At 39.6% G+C, this 13,242-nt stretch overlaps 1 protein-coding gene across 1 annotated transcript in view; it reads right to left on the bottom strand.

Moving 5' to 3' along the window:
- The window catches only part of ttll11 (tubulin tyrosine ligase-like family, member 11), a 194,144-nt gene that overhangs the window by 156,998 nt on the left and 23,904 nt on the right, over nucleotides 1-13,242 (bottom strand). Inside the window, exon 3 of the mRNA XM_048613325.1 lies at nucleotides 11,283-11,416. Within this exon, the coding sequence (XP_048469282.1) occupies nucleotides 11,283-11,416 (134 nt within the window). The remainder of the gene's footprint in view (nucleotides 1-11,282; nucleotides 11,417-13,242) is intronic.

Raw genomic sequence — 13,242 nt, 5'->3', positions numbered from 1 at the left:
CCTCTTCGACCTGTTTGTTTCCTCTCCACCTATCCTCTCCTCTATCCGCCTCCCACTCTCTCCCTATTTATTTCAAAACCCCCTTCCCCTCCCCCTTTTCTGATGAAGGGTCTCGGCCCAAAACGTCAGCCTCTCTGCTCCTATGATGCTGCTTGGCCTGCTGTGTTCATCCAGCCCTGCACCTTGTTGTCTCGGATTCTCCAGCATCTGCAGTTCCTACTATCTCTGGAAATCCCCAACCCGTTTGCCCGGTCATGCAGCCAAAAAAAAAGACTCATCATTATGTGTTTGAGCAAAGCTGAAAGTTTGGGAATCCTCGAGATAACAAGGTGTAGAGCTGGATGAACACAGCAAGCCAAGCAGCATCATAGGAGCAGGAAGGCTTTTTTTGTTTTTTGACGTTTCGGGCCTAGACCTTCATCAGAAATGGGGGAGGGGAAGGGGGTTCTGAAATGAATAGGGCGTGAGGGGGAGGCGGATAGAAGATGGATAGAGGAGAAGTCTGTTTTTCCAGCCATGCTTACCAGCAGAGCGTGAGTAATTTCCTGGTTGTGTAATACAGTGTCCTCGATCTTTCTGCAGAAGATAAAAAGGCTTTCCATGCTCCTTTACTCAGAGCATGACAGATTTTTCTGAGCATGACAAACTTGTCTCATCATGACCAAACAGCATGGAGATAGACAGACCACAGCGGAGAGTTTTCTCTTTTTTGGAGCAACTGGCCAAGGAATCAAAAATTTCTAAAGGAAAAGCCCGCCTAGAACCGGCGAGAAGACTAAACCAAAGGTCTAAAATCATCCAGAACAGGAGAAAGCAGACAGAAAGGATCAGAAAGTTAACTAAGGACTTAGAAACCACAGAAGCTCAATTACAACTGGTTGAGGAGGACGTCAAAAAGATTGAATCTATGGTGGAAGAAGGAACGGACGGTGAGGATGAGTAAATGCCTAAGTGTTACGGCTGTTAATAACAGTCTCTCGTGGTTGTAGCCTTAACCGCTCCCACTACTTGGCCCGCTCTCAGGTCTAGGCACACCGACGCTGTCGGGAGCCATTAATACCTGCCAGGTATTCTGATGAGGCCTTACAGGCCGAAATGGCTCACAGATAAGTGCAGAAACTTTCCTAACCTATTCATTGTACACGGAGAGCCCGGGCCGGCGAGGGTCGTGGGCCGTCCCTGGGGCTCTCCTTGCTGTTTAATTTTGTTTGCACTGTGCCGCATGTATCATTACCAGCGGCGGCACGCTCTCTAGCGCTGGTAATGTTACCAGTGGCGGCGCGCTCTCTAGGGCTGGCAATGTTACCAGTGGCGGTGCACTCTCCGGCGCTGGTAATTAGCTGGTCTGTTCGCCCCCCCTGCTGCTGTCCAGCGATAATACCACTAGGCCATCGCGTCCCTCTCTGATCTTAGACTTTCCTATGAGGGGAAACAACTTTCCTGCATCTAACCTGTCAAGCCCCCTAAAAATCTTGTATGTTTCAATAAGATCTCCTCTCATTCTTTTGAACTTCAGTGAGAACAGAATCAATCAACTCAATCTCTCCTCATAAGAAATTACCTCTATATCCAGGATCAAGCTCGTGAACCTTCTCCGGAATACCTCCAATGCCAGTACATCCTTCCAAAGATGGACTAAAACTGCTCACAGTATTCCAGGTTTGTTCTAATTAGTGCCTTATGCCATTTTAGCTAGATGCCCTTACTTTTACACTCCATTCTCTTTGAAATAAAATGCCAACATTCCTCATGCCTTCTCTATGATCTGAACTTGCATGCTGGCTTTTTGTGATTGATGCACAAGGATCTCCAAAGCCTTCTGCACTGCAGATTTCTACAGCAATCCCATCATATCCAAAGGCCTGGATTGGATCTGTTTAAATATGTCCATGCGTTGCCGAAGTTCAATGGGAAGGACGTAGAAGCCTTTTTCATTTCATTTCAGAAATACTTCATAGAATCATAGAATCCCTACAGTGTGGAAGCAGGCATTCAACCCATTGAGTTCACTCCCATTCCAGACCCACCATATCTCTGTAACTGTACATTTTCCATGGCTAATCCACCTAGCCAGCACATCCCTGGTCACTATGGCCAATTTAGCATGACCAATCTGTATATCTATGGATTGTGGGAGGAAACCGGAGCACCTGGAAAACATGGGGAGAATGTGCAAACTCCACACAGACGGAACAAATTAAAAAGAATTGAACCTGGGTCCCTGGTGCTGTGAGGCAGCAGTGCTAACCACTGAGCCCCTGTGCATAAGTTTCCCTTCATGAAACCACGTTGACTCTGCTTGATTATACTATCTATTTTTAAGCCTTCTGCCGTTACATCCTTTATATTTTACATTTACATTTTGTCAATTACAGACTTTAAGTCAAATGACTATTAGCTACCTGTTATTGTGTCTCCTAACTACTTTCAATTACGATGTTACACTGGCAGTTTTCCAATCCTCTGGGACTTTTCCAGAATCAAAGGATTCTTGGAGGATTACTGCTAGTGCATTTACTATCTTGTAGCTACTTTCCTTTAATACCCGAGGATCCAACTCATTAGGTCCAGGGACTTAACGGCCTTTAGCTCCATTATTTTTCACAGTACTTTTTCACCAGTGATATTTATTGTATATATTTTCTCTCCCTGTTTGCCTTTGATTATTTAGCAATTTTGAGATGCTATTAGTGTTTTCTACTATGAAGGTGGATTTTTATTCAAATCTTCTGCCATTTCATGGTTTCCTATTAATATTGCCCCAGCCTCATTCTCTAAGGAGCCTATTTTTCACTTTGGTCTCTCTTTTCCTTTCTATATGTAAAGAAGCTCTTGCTGGCCATTTTGATATTGCTTTCTAGCATACTCTTGAAATCTATCTTCTCCGATATTTTTGTCATCTTTTATTGGCTTTTAAAACTTTACCACTCCTTTCGCTTACCACTAATCTTTTTCACATTGTATGTTTTTGTTTCAACTTTATATCATCCTTAACTTCTTTGGCTAACCATAGTTGATTTATCCCATTCGAGGATTCCTTCTTCCTCACTTTCCCCCCTTTGTTACGAGACAAACTATTTTCTTAAACATCTGCCATTGTTCCTCAACTGTCATTTCTGCTAAACTCCTTACCCAATCCACTTCAATCAACTCTGGCCTCATTTTTTTTATAATTCACCTTACTGACATTTAGTACATTTATTTCTGACCCAAGTTTCTTACTCTCAAACTGAACGCTAACTTCTACCATGTCATGATCACTATTTCATAGGAAATCATTCACTCTGAGATAATTTATTATTCTGCTTCTTTGCACATGACCAGATCCAAAGTACCTTATTTTTGGTTGGACAAACAATATATTATTCTAGGAAACTGTCCCAAATTTACTCTATGAATGCTTCCTCATGGCTACCTCTGTTAATTTGACTTTCCCAATCTACCTGAAGACTAAAGTCATCCATGGTTCACACTGTGGCTTTTTTACATTCCCTCATTATCTCTGGATTTATTCTGTATCCTACAGTATGGCTACTGTTAGGAAGCCTATAACTACACCCACCGGTGTCTTCCTATCCTCATTATTTTTTATCTCCACCAATTTGGATTGGACATCTTCTGATTCAAAGGGGCGTCACAGTGGCACAGTGGTTAGCACTGCTGCCTCATAGCTCCAGGGAATGGGTTTGATTCCACCCTTGGGTAACTGTCTGCATGGAGTTTGCGCATTCTCCTCACGTCTGCATGGGTTTCCTCTCGGTGCTCTAGTTTCCTCCAACAATCCAAAGACATGCAGGTTAAGTGGATTGCCAGCTGAATTGCCCATTTGCAGGGATGTGCAGACTAGCCATGGATTAGCCATGGGAAATGTGGGGTTGCAGGGATAGGGTAAGGGGTGGGTCTGGGCAGGATGCTCTTTGAAGTGTCGGTGTGGACCAATTGGCTGCATGGCCTGCTTCCATAGATTCAAGATCACTTCTTGCTAAGGTACTTATTCCATCCTGTACTAATTGAACTATCCCACCACCTTTTCCTTCTTGCCTATCCTGTCGAAAAGTTGCATACCTCTGATTATTTATTTCCCAGCTTTTATCTCCTGGTAACCTTGTCTTTGATATGACTCCAAGGTCATACCTATTAATCTTTCTGTCATTTTACTCTCTGCTTTGATCCAAATACTATGTGTACTTAAGAGTCATTAAGTTTGACGTTTCACCATTTTTCCCCTTGACTCTATTTGCTGTTGTTTCTCGAGATTTGTATACTCTGTCCATTCCTGTCTCACTGTGCTGTGCTGCCATCCTTGTGCTCAGAAGACCTTGCAATTGTGGTTTGATTACTTCCACTCTTCTCTTGTATCCTCATGATATCAGAAGAGTGACAAACCCATGCATGGCCTAAGTCTGAACTGAAAGTATTTTCTAATCAACCTGTTCAGAGATGTTATAACACGCCTCTGAAGCATGTGGGACTTGAAACCAGGGGTAGAGGCACTACCACTGGACGACAAGAGTCCTGAGTTTAAACTGAATACTCTCACTGCAAATTGTGCACACCTGATGGTTACCTGTGTGCCAATGATTAACTTCCCTTTGAGCCATTCTCCCTTATGTGCTCATTCAATTTCTCGAGACAGTCATGACTGGCTTCCTGCTGCATTACCATGTTCATGTACCTGATCTGTCCTTGACCCAATCTGCAGCCTACACAGCCTGACCAGAAGCACAACATTTTCTTCTGTGAGCTGTCTGTTAGCTGTTTAATAACTTTAATTCCACATATGAGTGGGTTCTCGGGGTCAGTCTGGCCAGTCCTGATGAAACTTACTAGTGGCAGGAATGGTCACAGGAAGCTAACACAGTTGCCAGTGACAGGTTTTTCCCCACCTGAAGTCCTCCCAACAGAATCTAAGAATCCTACTCTTCATCTCTTTTGTGGAGGCTATGTGCTGTTATTTGCAATACTACAGTTAACCATTAGTTAATCATTTTACATAAAATATTCCTATTGGAGTGAGAACAATTGCATTGCAAGTTACATTAAAAATAATGGAACTCCATTTTCCGGTAAAACTATACACAATTACTCTCTAGGATGATATGATAGAATCTTTTCCTTTCGAACAGTGAAAAATTAACCATTGTGTAGTGTATTACAATAGGCTTCTTGACATGTTTATACACTGCCATCTATTGGCCTAACCAGGTAATTTTACAGAAGAGCATGTGGTTGGAGCAAAGCATGGAAGAGTTGAGAACAATAAATTTTAATTCTCATCAACAGGAGTCATGAAAACACAGAATGAAGATGGTGAGGATGAGAGGTGGAGGGAAGCATATTTGCTTCCCATCATTTTATCTGTCCGAAAACAGGAACAGGAAGCAGCCTGGCGTCTATTCCTTAGTGCAATGTACAGATGAATAAATGCCCTTGTGGCATCAATTGTATCAAGTTCTAGATTCATGAGGCCTGCAAGAGGAAAACCTTAACTGTGGTCACGGAGTGGTCAGGACAATTACAACAATTTTGGTGGGGTAAGAATCTTGAATGATCAAGTTCATGACACAGGAAGAAAGCTTTAGTAATATGGTTTAAAATCTGAGGATGCATTTAGAAAAGCCCAGTAAAAGCAAATGGGTTCCCAACTTTCCAATATAGGGGCATTTGCTAATTCCTTGGCTTAATGTAGGCAAACTTTTATTATTTTAAATTGTAAAAAAAATGCAGATAAGGCAGCATTTGTGTAGAGAAAAGTGCATCAAAAATGTAATCAGAAATGGGAAACAATCTATGGGGCCATACATGTCTGAGCAATGAGTAAAGATTTGGTGTTAGACAACCCAATATTTAGGCATCCATGTTCTACTAGTCCTGAATCAAGAAAAAAATCCTAATTTCCCTCCCATTCATAGTTTTAGTGCTCATCTCCCATGTCGTTTATTAGTTGAACAATGAAAACATTATGTTCCGAAAACATTTGAAACGTCCCATCAAATTTCCTCTTTATGCCCACTGGTCCAATGAGAAAAACCCATAACTTGTCAAGCCTTTTAGGTAACTGTAACTTCCTATTCCATATTTTCTGGATGAATTTTCACCGCATCTTTTCCATGGTTCAAATATCTTAAAATTGTATGCAGGACTCCATCTGCAGCCTAATTTGTGCATAAATTTAACATTCAATAAAAGCAAGGAATTAGCCAATGTTTTTAGATGGAAGAGTCAGAGACCCAATTGCCTTCTTACGATCTTTCTACATGCATCCTCACCTTTAAAGCTTTTTGTCTAGATCTTTGTTCCTCTGTTAAAAGTCTGATCATTTAAGATTCTTTTACTTTTTCCACCATTGTATAATTCTTCACATTTCCATGCATTAAGCTTCCATCACCAATCTGTCAATAGGAAAGTACTTGCATGTTATGGCACCATTCACCAAAGGCAATTCCAGAGTAGTTCAAACCCATGAACTATTTTCAATTGTAGATAGTTTAACGTAGGCAAAATATAAATCAAATTGCAACACAATGAAGTCTCATAAAATAATGAGAATTTATTTACTTTTTCATAAAACGTGAGCATCCCTCGCAAGGAAATCAGTATTTGTTGCCCATTCCTAATTGCCCTTAAGAGTAATGGTTTGCCAGGCTGTTTCAGAGAGCAGTTCAGAATCAACCATGTTGTTGCGGATCTGGAGTCACATATCCTGATGGAGGTAAGGGTAGCAAGTGTTCTAATGACATTAGTGAACTAAGTGGGTTTTTAATGACAACAGACAATGGTTCCATGATCACTGTCATCGAACCTAGTTTTTAAATTTCAGATTTTATCAATTGATTTTAAATTCCAGCTGATACCCTGGTGGGATTTTAATCCATGAGCTCAGAGAATTGGTTGGGGTCTCTAAATTGAGTCCAGTGATATTACCACTACACCACCATCTTTCTTTACTGATTTTGAATGGAGGGCAAGAATTGGCCAGAATATTGAGAGAACATATTTGATCTTCTTAAAATAGGATCCTGGTAGCTTTTAGGTTAAGATTTAGATGTTTGCCAAACTGACAATCAGGGCACCATAATTGCTGAATGATGTAAACTATATGCCAGGGACAGGGGTGAACCTTGAACAATCTCCCAGGGATTAATGGCATTCAAGGACACTACTAAAATATGAGGAATAGTGCCAGTGACAGTACTGTGACAGTAGCTCTGTCAAAGAATATCTTTTAACAGCAGCAACTAATCACTACACAACATCCACCTGTGATAAAGCAACTAAAATATTTCAGTATTCTTGCACTTCCTTCAATGGGGGTTTCTTTACCAACACCTTAGTGAAGCCTTGTTTCAGTTTTTTTTTAAAAACAGGACTTAGTAAGGATAAATATTCCTGCAGGGTTTTCTACTGACTTTTGACATTGCCACAGATTTTGTGGAGAGAGAGTCTGGAACCATGTTCACTGTTAAATGGAATTCCTAAGGATCTTAATCTCATTCTGATTAAATTTTTCACCTAATCAAGTGCATCAATTTGCCACATTTCTTTGGCTAACTCACCACATGCTGTGAGTGCAGTGGACAACAAATGTTTTCAGCATACCTGAATGGGTAGATCGGGACTTTGGTTTAACATCTAGTTATAAAAACTGCACATCAACATCTCCAACAGTGCAAAAATTCTGCAGTAGAGCGCTGAAGGATCAGCTTCATTATTTACTCATGTCTCTATAGAGGGGCTTGAAGCCACACCTTCTTTATTAGAGAGAAGAGTGCTACCTACCACTGAGCCAAAGCTGAAACTCCAAGCCCCCTACGCCACACACCAGGCCTTGTTATCACATAGTCTGCCATTACATATAGTTAGCCACTAACGGTCTCAATTAACAGCTATTCACACTCCTAACCAGATCGTTATCCACTCCTTCATCTGTCCAACTGTTCTTCTCCCACTTTGGGCTCTATCCCTACCTATCATTTACTCCTGATCCCCTCCCCTCACCCTACCTTCTGCATTTAAACCAACATTTTCATAGCTACTGTCAGTTCTGACGAAGGGTCATCGGACCTGAAATGTTAACTCTGATTTCTCTTCACAGATGCTGCCAGACCAGCTGTGCTTTTCCAGCAACTTCTATTTTTGTTTCAGAAACTCCACAGACTTGTTTCATAACAACATGACTTTTTCCTCAGTTCTTCATGCTCACTAAATTTGCTAATTTAGTATTACCAGGAAAGCTAGAACTCATTCTTATTTATGTCATTTATATAAATAACGAGAAATAATTTGCATCATCCCAACAGTTCCTTCCTCGCTGATTTTTTTCTCTTATTATGGGTGTGTACCAATTGGACTTTTCTTTTAAAATGAGGCTGAAAAATGGCAATGTAATTTCCATCTGAACATATTTTCCAGTAGTGATTACTCCACAACCTTGACAACTGTCACCTCTCAGTTTAAAATTGAACATTCTTAAGAGTCACTGGACCCAAAACTTTAACTCTGCTTTCTCTCCACAGATGCTGCCAGACTTGCTCAGTGCTTTTTCTAGCAATTTATGTTTTTGTTCCTGATTTCCAGCAACCACAGTTCTTTGGCTTTTTTGTTTAAGATTGATAGGAAGCTTGATAGATGACAGATTTCAAGGAAAGTAAGTATTTCTTAAACACATTGAGACCTATTGAGATATAAACCTGACTTTTCAAATCAGGCAAAAACAGTTTCTAATTAGACTTTCACATTTGCCAACTATACAGTTCTGAAGAAGGGTCACTGGACCAGAAACATTAACTGTTTTCTCTCCACAAATACCAGCAGACCTGTTGAGATTTTCCAGAAATTTCTGCTTTTGTTCCTATCAATCTTTCTCCCTTACCAAGCCCTACAAAGTTTAGGATTTTGTAGCAAAATATAAATACTTCTTCCTTCTGTCTAATTTTATGCGGTGACATGAAGTAAGACTGCGTAGAAACTCTGGAAGGTATACACTGTTATCATTTTCGCTTATACAATCAACACTGATGTATTCTTTTAATTCACCCAACAGCTTTCCAAAATCTTTGCATGAAAATCAAGTGAATCTTAATCTTTAACAGAAAGAACAGTACAAAGGCTAGAATAAAAAGTTAAATCAAATAACTGTCTTTACTATCTTGCCACACTTGACCGATTTCATCGTCTCATCCACTTCTCCTATTCTGCATGGAAAAAAAAACCAATCAGCCAGGGTTACTTCAAAACCAATCTCATTGTGACTATAAAATCCCATACAAACATTTGTCGCTTGGATTTCACCATAACCCAATGAGCACACAGAAGTTCTGTTCACTTGTATGGTAAAAGCCAATTATAATTATAGATTTTGACCTTCCAAACTTAAGTTAAGTCTGGAGAAACTGTGATGAAGGATGGATTGTTACAACTCATTCACTGATTATAAATTATGCCCAATACTTATAAAATGACGTAACACTTTAACACTATAAAAGCATTTTAGTTTCTGCACAATATAAGCAAGAATGCATGGATTCTAGTATGGTAAATTGATCTGCAGGTAGTCTACCATTTACCAATTATAGCCTGACTATCATGAATCACAGTTTCCCAACCGTTCACAGTCTCATGGATGTAATGTGCTCTGGTCCTCCATGTGACACATTTGTACTACAGTTTCACAATGGGTCACTATTTGGTCCACCAAATCAACCCAGCGATCAATCAAAATAGTCAGACAGGAAAAAGCTGAATATTTTTAATTATAGGTACTTGGTTTGCTGCTGTGTCTGACATGAGGAGGTTGACTCGAATTGTTCCAGCCAGGTGAGAAATCAGTAATAGGAGTTTCTTGATAATTTTATATACAGTACAATTCTGGAGTTATAGAGTCATACAGCATGGAAACAGACCCTTCAGTCCAACTTGTCCATGCCGACCAAGTTACCTAAACTAAACTAGCTCCATTTGCCTGCATTTGGCCCATATCCCTGTCCAAATGTCTTTTAAATGTTGTAACTGTATCTGCATCTACCATGTCCTCTGGCAGTTCATTCCACATACAAACCAGCCTCAGTGTGAAAATGTTGCCCCTTAGGTCCCTTTTAAATATTTCTCCTCTCACCTCAAAAAATATGCCCTCTAGTTTTGAACTTTCCCACCCTTGGGAAAAGACCTTTGCTATTCACCTTATCAATGCCCCTCATGATTTTATAAACCTCTATAAGGTCACCCCTTAGCGTCCTACACTCCAGTGGAAAAAGTCCCAGTCTATACAGCCTCTCCTCATAACACAAAACTTCCAGTCCCATTAATATTCATGTAAATCTTCTCTGCACCCTTTGCAATTTAATAATATCCTTCCTATAGCAGGGCGACCAGAACTGTATACAGTACTCCAAAAGTGGCCTCACCAATGTCCTGTACAACTGCAACATGATGACCCAACTACCATACTCAATGGTCTGAGCAATAAAGGCAAGCGTGCCAAATGCCTTCTTTACCACCCTGTCTACCTGTGATGCAACTTTCAAAGAACTATGTACCTGAACCCCTCAGTCTCTCTGTTTGACAACACTTTCCAGGGACCTACCATTAACTGTATGAGTCCTGTCCTTGTTCATCTTACCTAACTAGAAAAGGATGGGAAGTAAAACAAGCAGGCTGGCAGTAAGTTAGTCTGCTGCCACTATTCCTGTGGAACCTATAACAATGAAGCACACTGCTGTTATTTCTTTGTTGGAATCTGAATTTCTGCTCACTGCAAAAGTCTTGTATGAGGTCACATTGCACTGTTCACTGACCAGGCTATATGAGTGAAATAAATATCAACATTTAGAGCGACTTAAAAAAGATGAAATGAAGGAATAAAAAAAATTGTAAAGTACCATGCACAATCTTCAGATGATTCAAAGAACTAGTGTCATAAGTATGAAAAAAGCGATCTTCTAACATTAGGATCAAAATATAGTTATTTGGGCATCTGCATACAAGACATCTAACCAGGAGTGTTTTTCTCCCCACTACTGCTACATCCTTTCTTAAGCAAATTTAATTTTTAAAACCAACTAATTGCATGGAGTGGTAAATAAAAAAAAGTACCAAAATATTTGTCAAGATACATCATAGAAACAGGTTACACGTTCATCTATCTAATAAACCAAACTCATTTCAAATCTGAGTTTATTGACTTGTAAAATATATATACAGAGAACAGAGGTTATGATGCAATCTGGAATATTTTACAATCATTGAACAACACTGATACTGTTTCAACTTCCTCAGCATTTTACCTGATCTGCAAAAGTTTGATATTCTTCTGGCAAAATCCAAGAACGAGGATAAAACTTGTATTCTTCAGGAAATAATTCCTGCATTGTGCGAACTGCCCGACTAAAATTAATCTTGCGCACTAGTTCCGTCATGCCTAAAAGATAAAGGAAACTGCAATTAGAAAAGTCTTTAAGATGTCAAAACATGACTAACTTCAATAGATTAACTTGATATAAAATACATCAATCCCTATTATGCTATAAACAAAACAAAATGGTTTATCCAAAATAGTTGGTTAAAAAACAAATATGCATCTAGCGTTTACACTGCTACATAAAGTGAGCTCAGTATGCAAAAACAATGAGCTATTGAATATGATACTTTAGATCTAAAAATATCAAGACTAACTCTTGCATGGAACCACACTAAGGCTCAGCTTCTGCATCTTTGTTCTGTTTGCAACTTATTTTATAATTTAATTTTGTTTAACTTGCAGTCACTCCCTAATATTACTGCTCCTTGCTGACTCCATAACTGGTCTATTAGTTCAACAGTTATTTCAGCTACGTCATTTTCCAGGGAGAAATTCACTTTCCTGAGAAGAAGTCCATTTCTCTACCACTCCTAGGTCATCTAGAGAGCTACAATTTTATCATCTCTCTATCCCACAACTGATTCTGTATACCCCCCGCAACTTTATTTCCAGATAAATAACTCCCCAATTGTGATACAACCATACCCTTGGCAAGGCTCCCCAATTTGCTATGGTTCTAGTTGGGATTCCCCAAACTGTTAAGTTTCCAGGTGAGGAAGGATGAACTGGTTGCCTTTCATTATTCACCCACTCCACTGTTTGGTTGTAATAATGTTAATTTAAAAATGATCCCTTTTCTTGTAGATACCTTTCTTCCAGACCCAAATTAACCTATGATTTAAAAGGAGCCAACTGAACCAGGCTTTCTTGAATTAACAAAGAGTGAGTCAAACAATAATGAAACTAAAGAAGAATTAGTAACAATACACACGTACATACATACATCCAAAAAGAAAGAAGTTTAAAAAAAGTTTACAGGCCAGTTGCTTTGATGCCCAGTCCCCATTAAAACCATAACCTCCTCTCTGCTCTTTTAAAACTCTCTCTCATACTACTTCCAGCCTTACCTCCAACAACTGCAAGGGCCTCACGGACTTTACTGTCACAAAGATCAAGCAGTCTCTGCCACCTCACTCATTTTCTCGATCACCAAGATAAACTTCCTTTAAAGGTTTGCCTGTGTCAGCAACATATTCTAGTTTCTCTACTATCTCTCCTCAACCTCTCTTTCTGACAATAGAAAGGTGAACTAGATTGTTTGAAACATTGGTGTCATATCTGACTTGGAGATGAGCTCCTAACCAATAATTCACACCATTATCAGGACAGTCCATTTATACTACACTAAAATATTGTCCACTTTACCATCTACTGCTGAAACGCTTTTGTTACTTTTAGGCATGGCCATTCCAATGTACTCTTATTTGGTCCCTCATTTCCTGCAACATCACTTTCTTGCTCTTGTATTCTAACTCTATTTAATAAATCCAAGGACACTGAATGTCTTGTTAACTCCTCTCTCCACGTTCCTCTTGTCAAACTGCATCACTTCACACCTTTCTGCATTGAACCTCATCTGCTATCTGCCCACTCCATCATTTTGTCCATGACTTAAAATTCCACACAGTCCTTCTCACAATTTACATTTTTCTTAAGTTTTGTGTCATTTGCAAACTTTGAAATTGTCTCCTGCATACCAAGATCCAGATCATTAATATATTTTAGAAACAAAAGCCCCAAAACCAACCCGAGGAACTCTACTACAAACCTTCCTCCAGCCCGAAAAATATCAATTGGCCATTACTGTCTGTTTCCTACCACTCATCCAATTTTGTATCCATTTTGCTATTGTCCCTTTTATACCATAACCTATAACTTTTCTCCTA

Source organism: Rhincodon typus, chromosome 28 (assembly GCF_021869965.1).
Source record: "Rhincodon typus isolate 14 chromosome 28, sRhiTyp1.1, whole genome shotgun sequence".
Classification (NCBI taxonomy): Eukaryota; Metazoa; Chordata; class Chondrichthyes; order Orectolobiformes; family Rhincodontidae; genus Rhincodon; species Rhincodon typus.
This window is presented reverse-complemented; position numbering and strand designations above follow the sequence as displayed.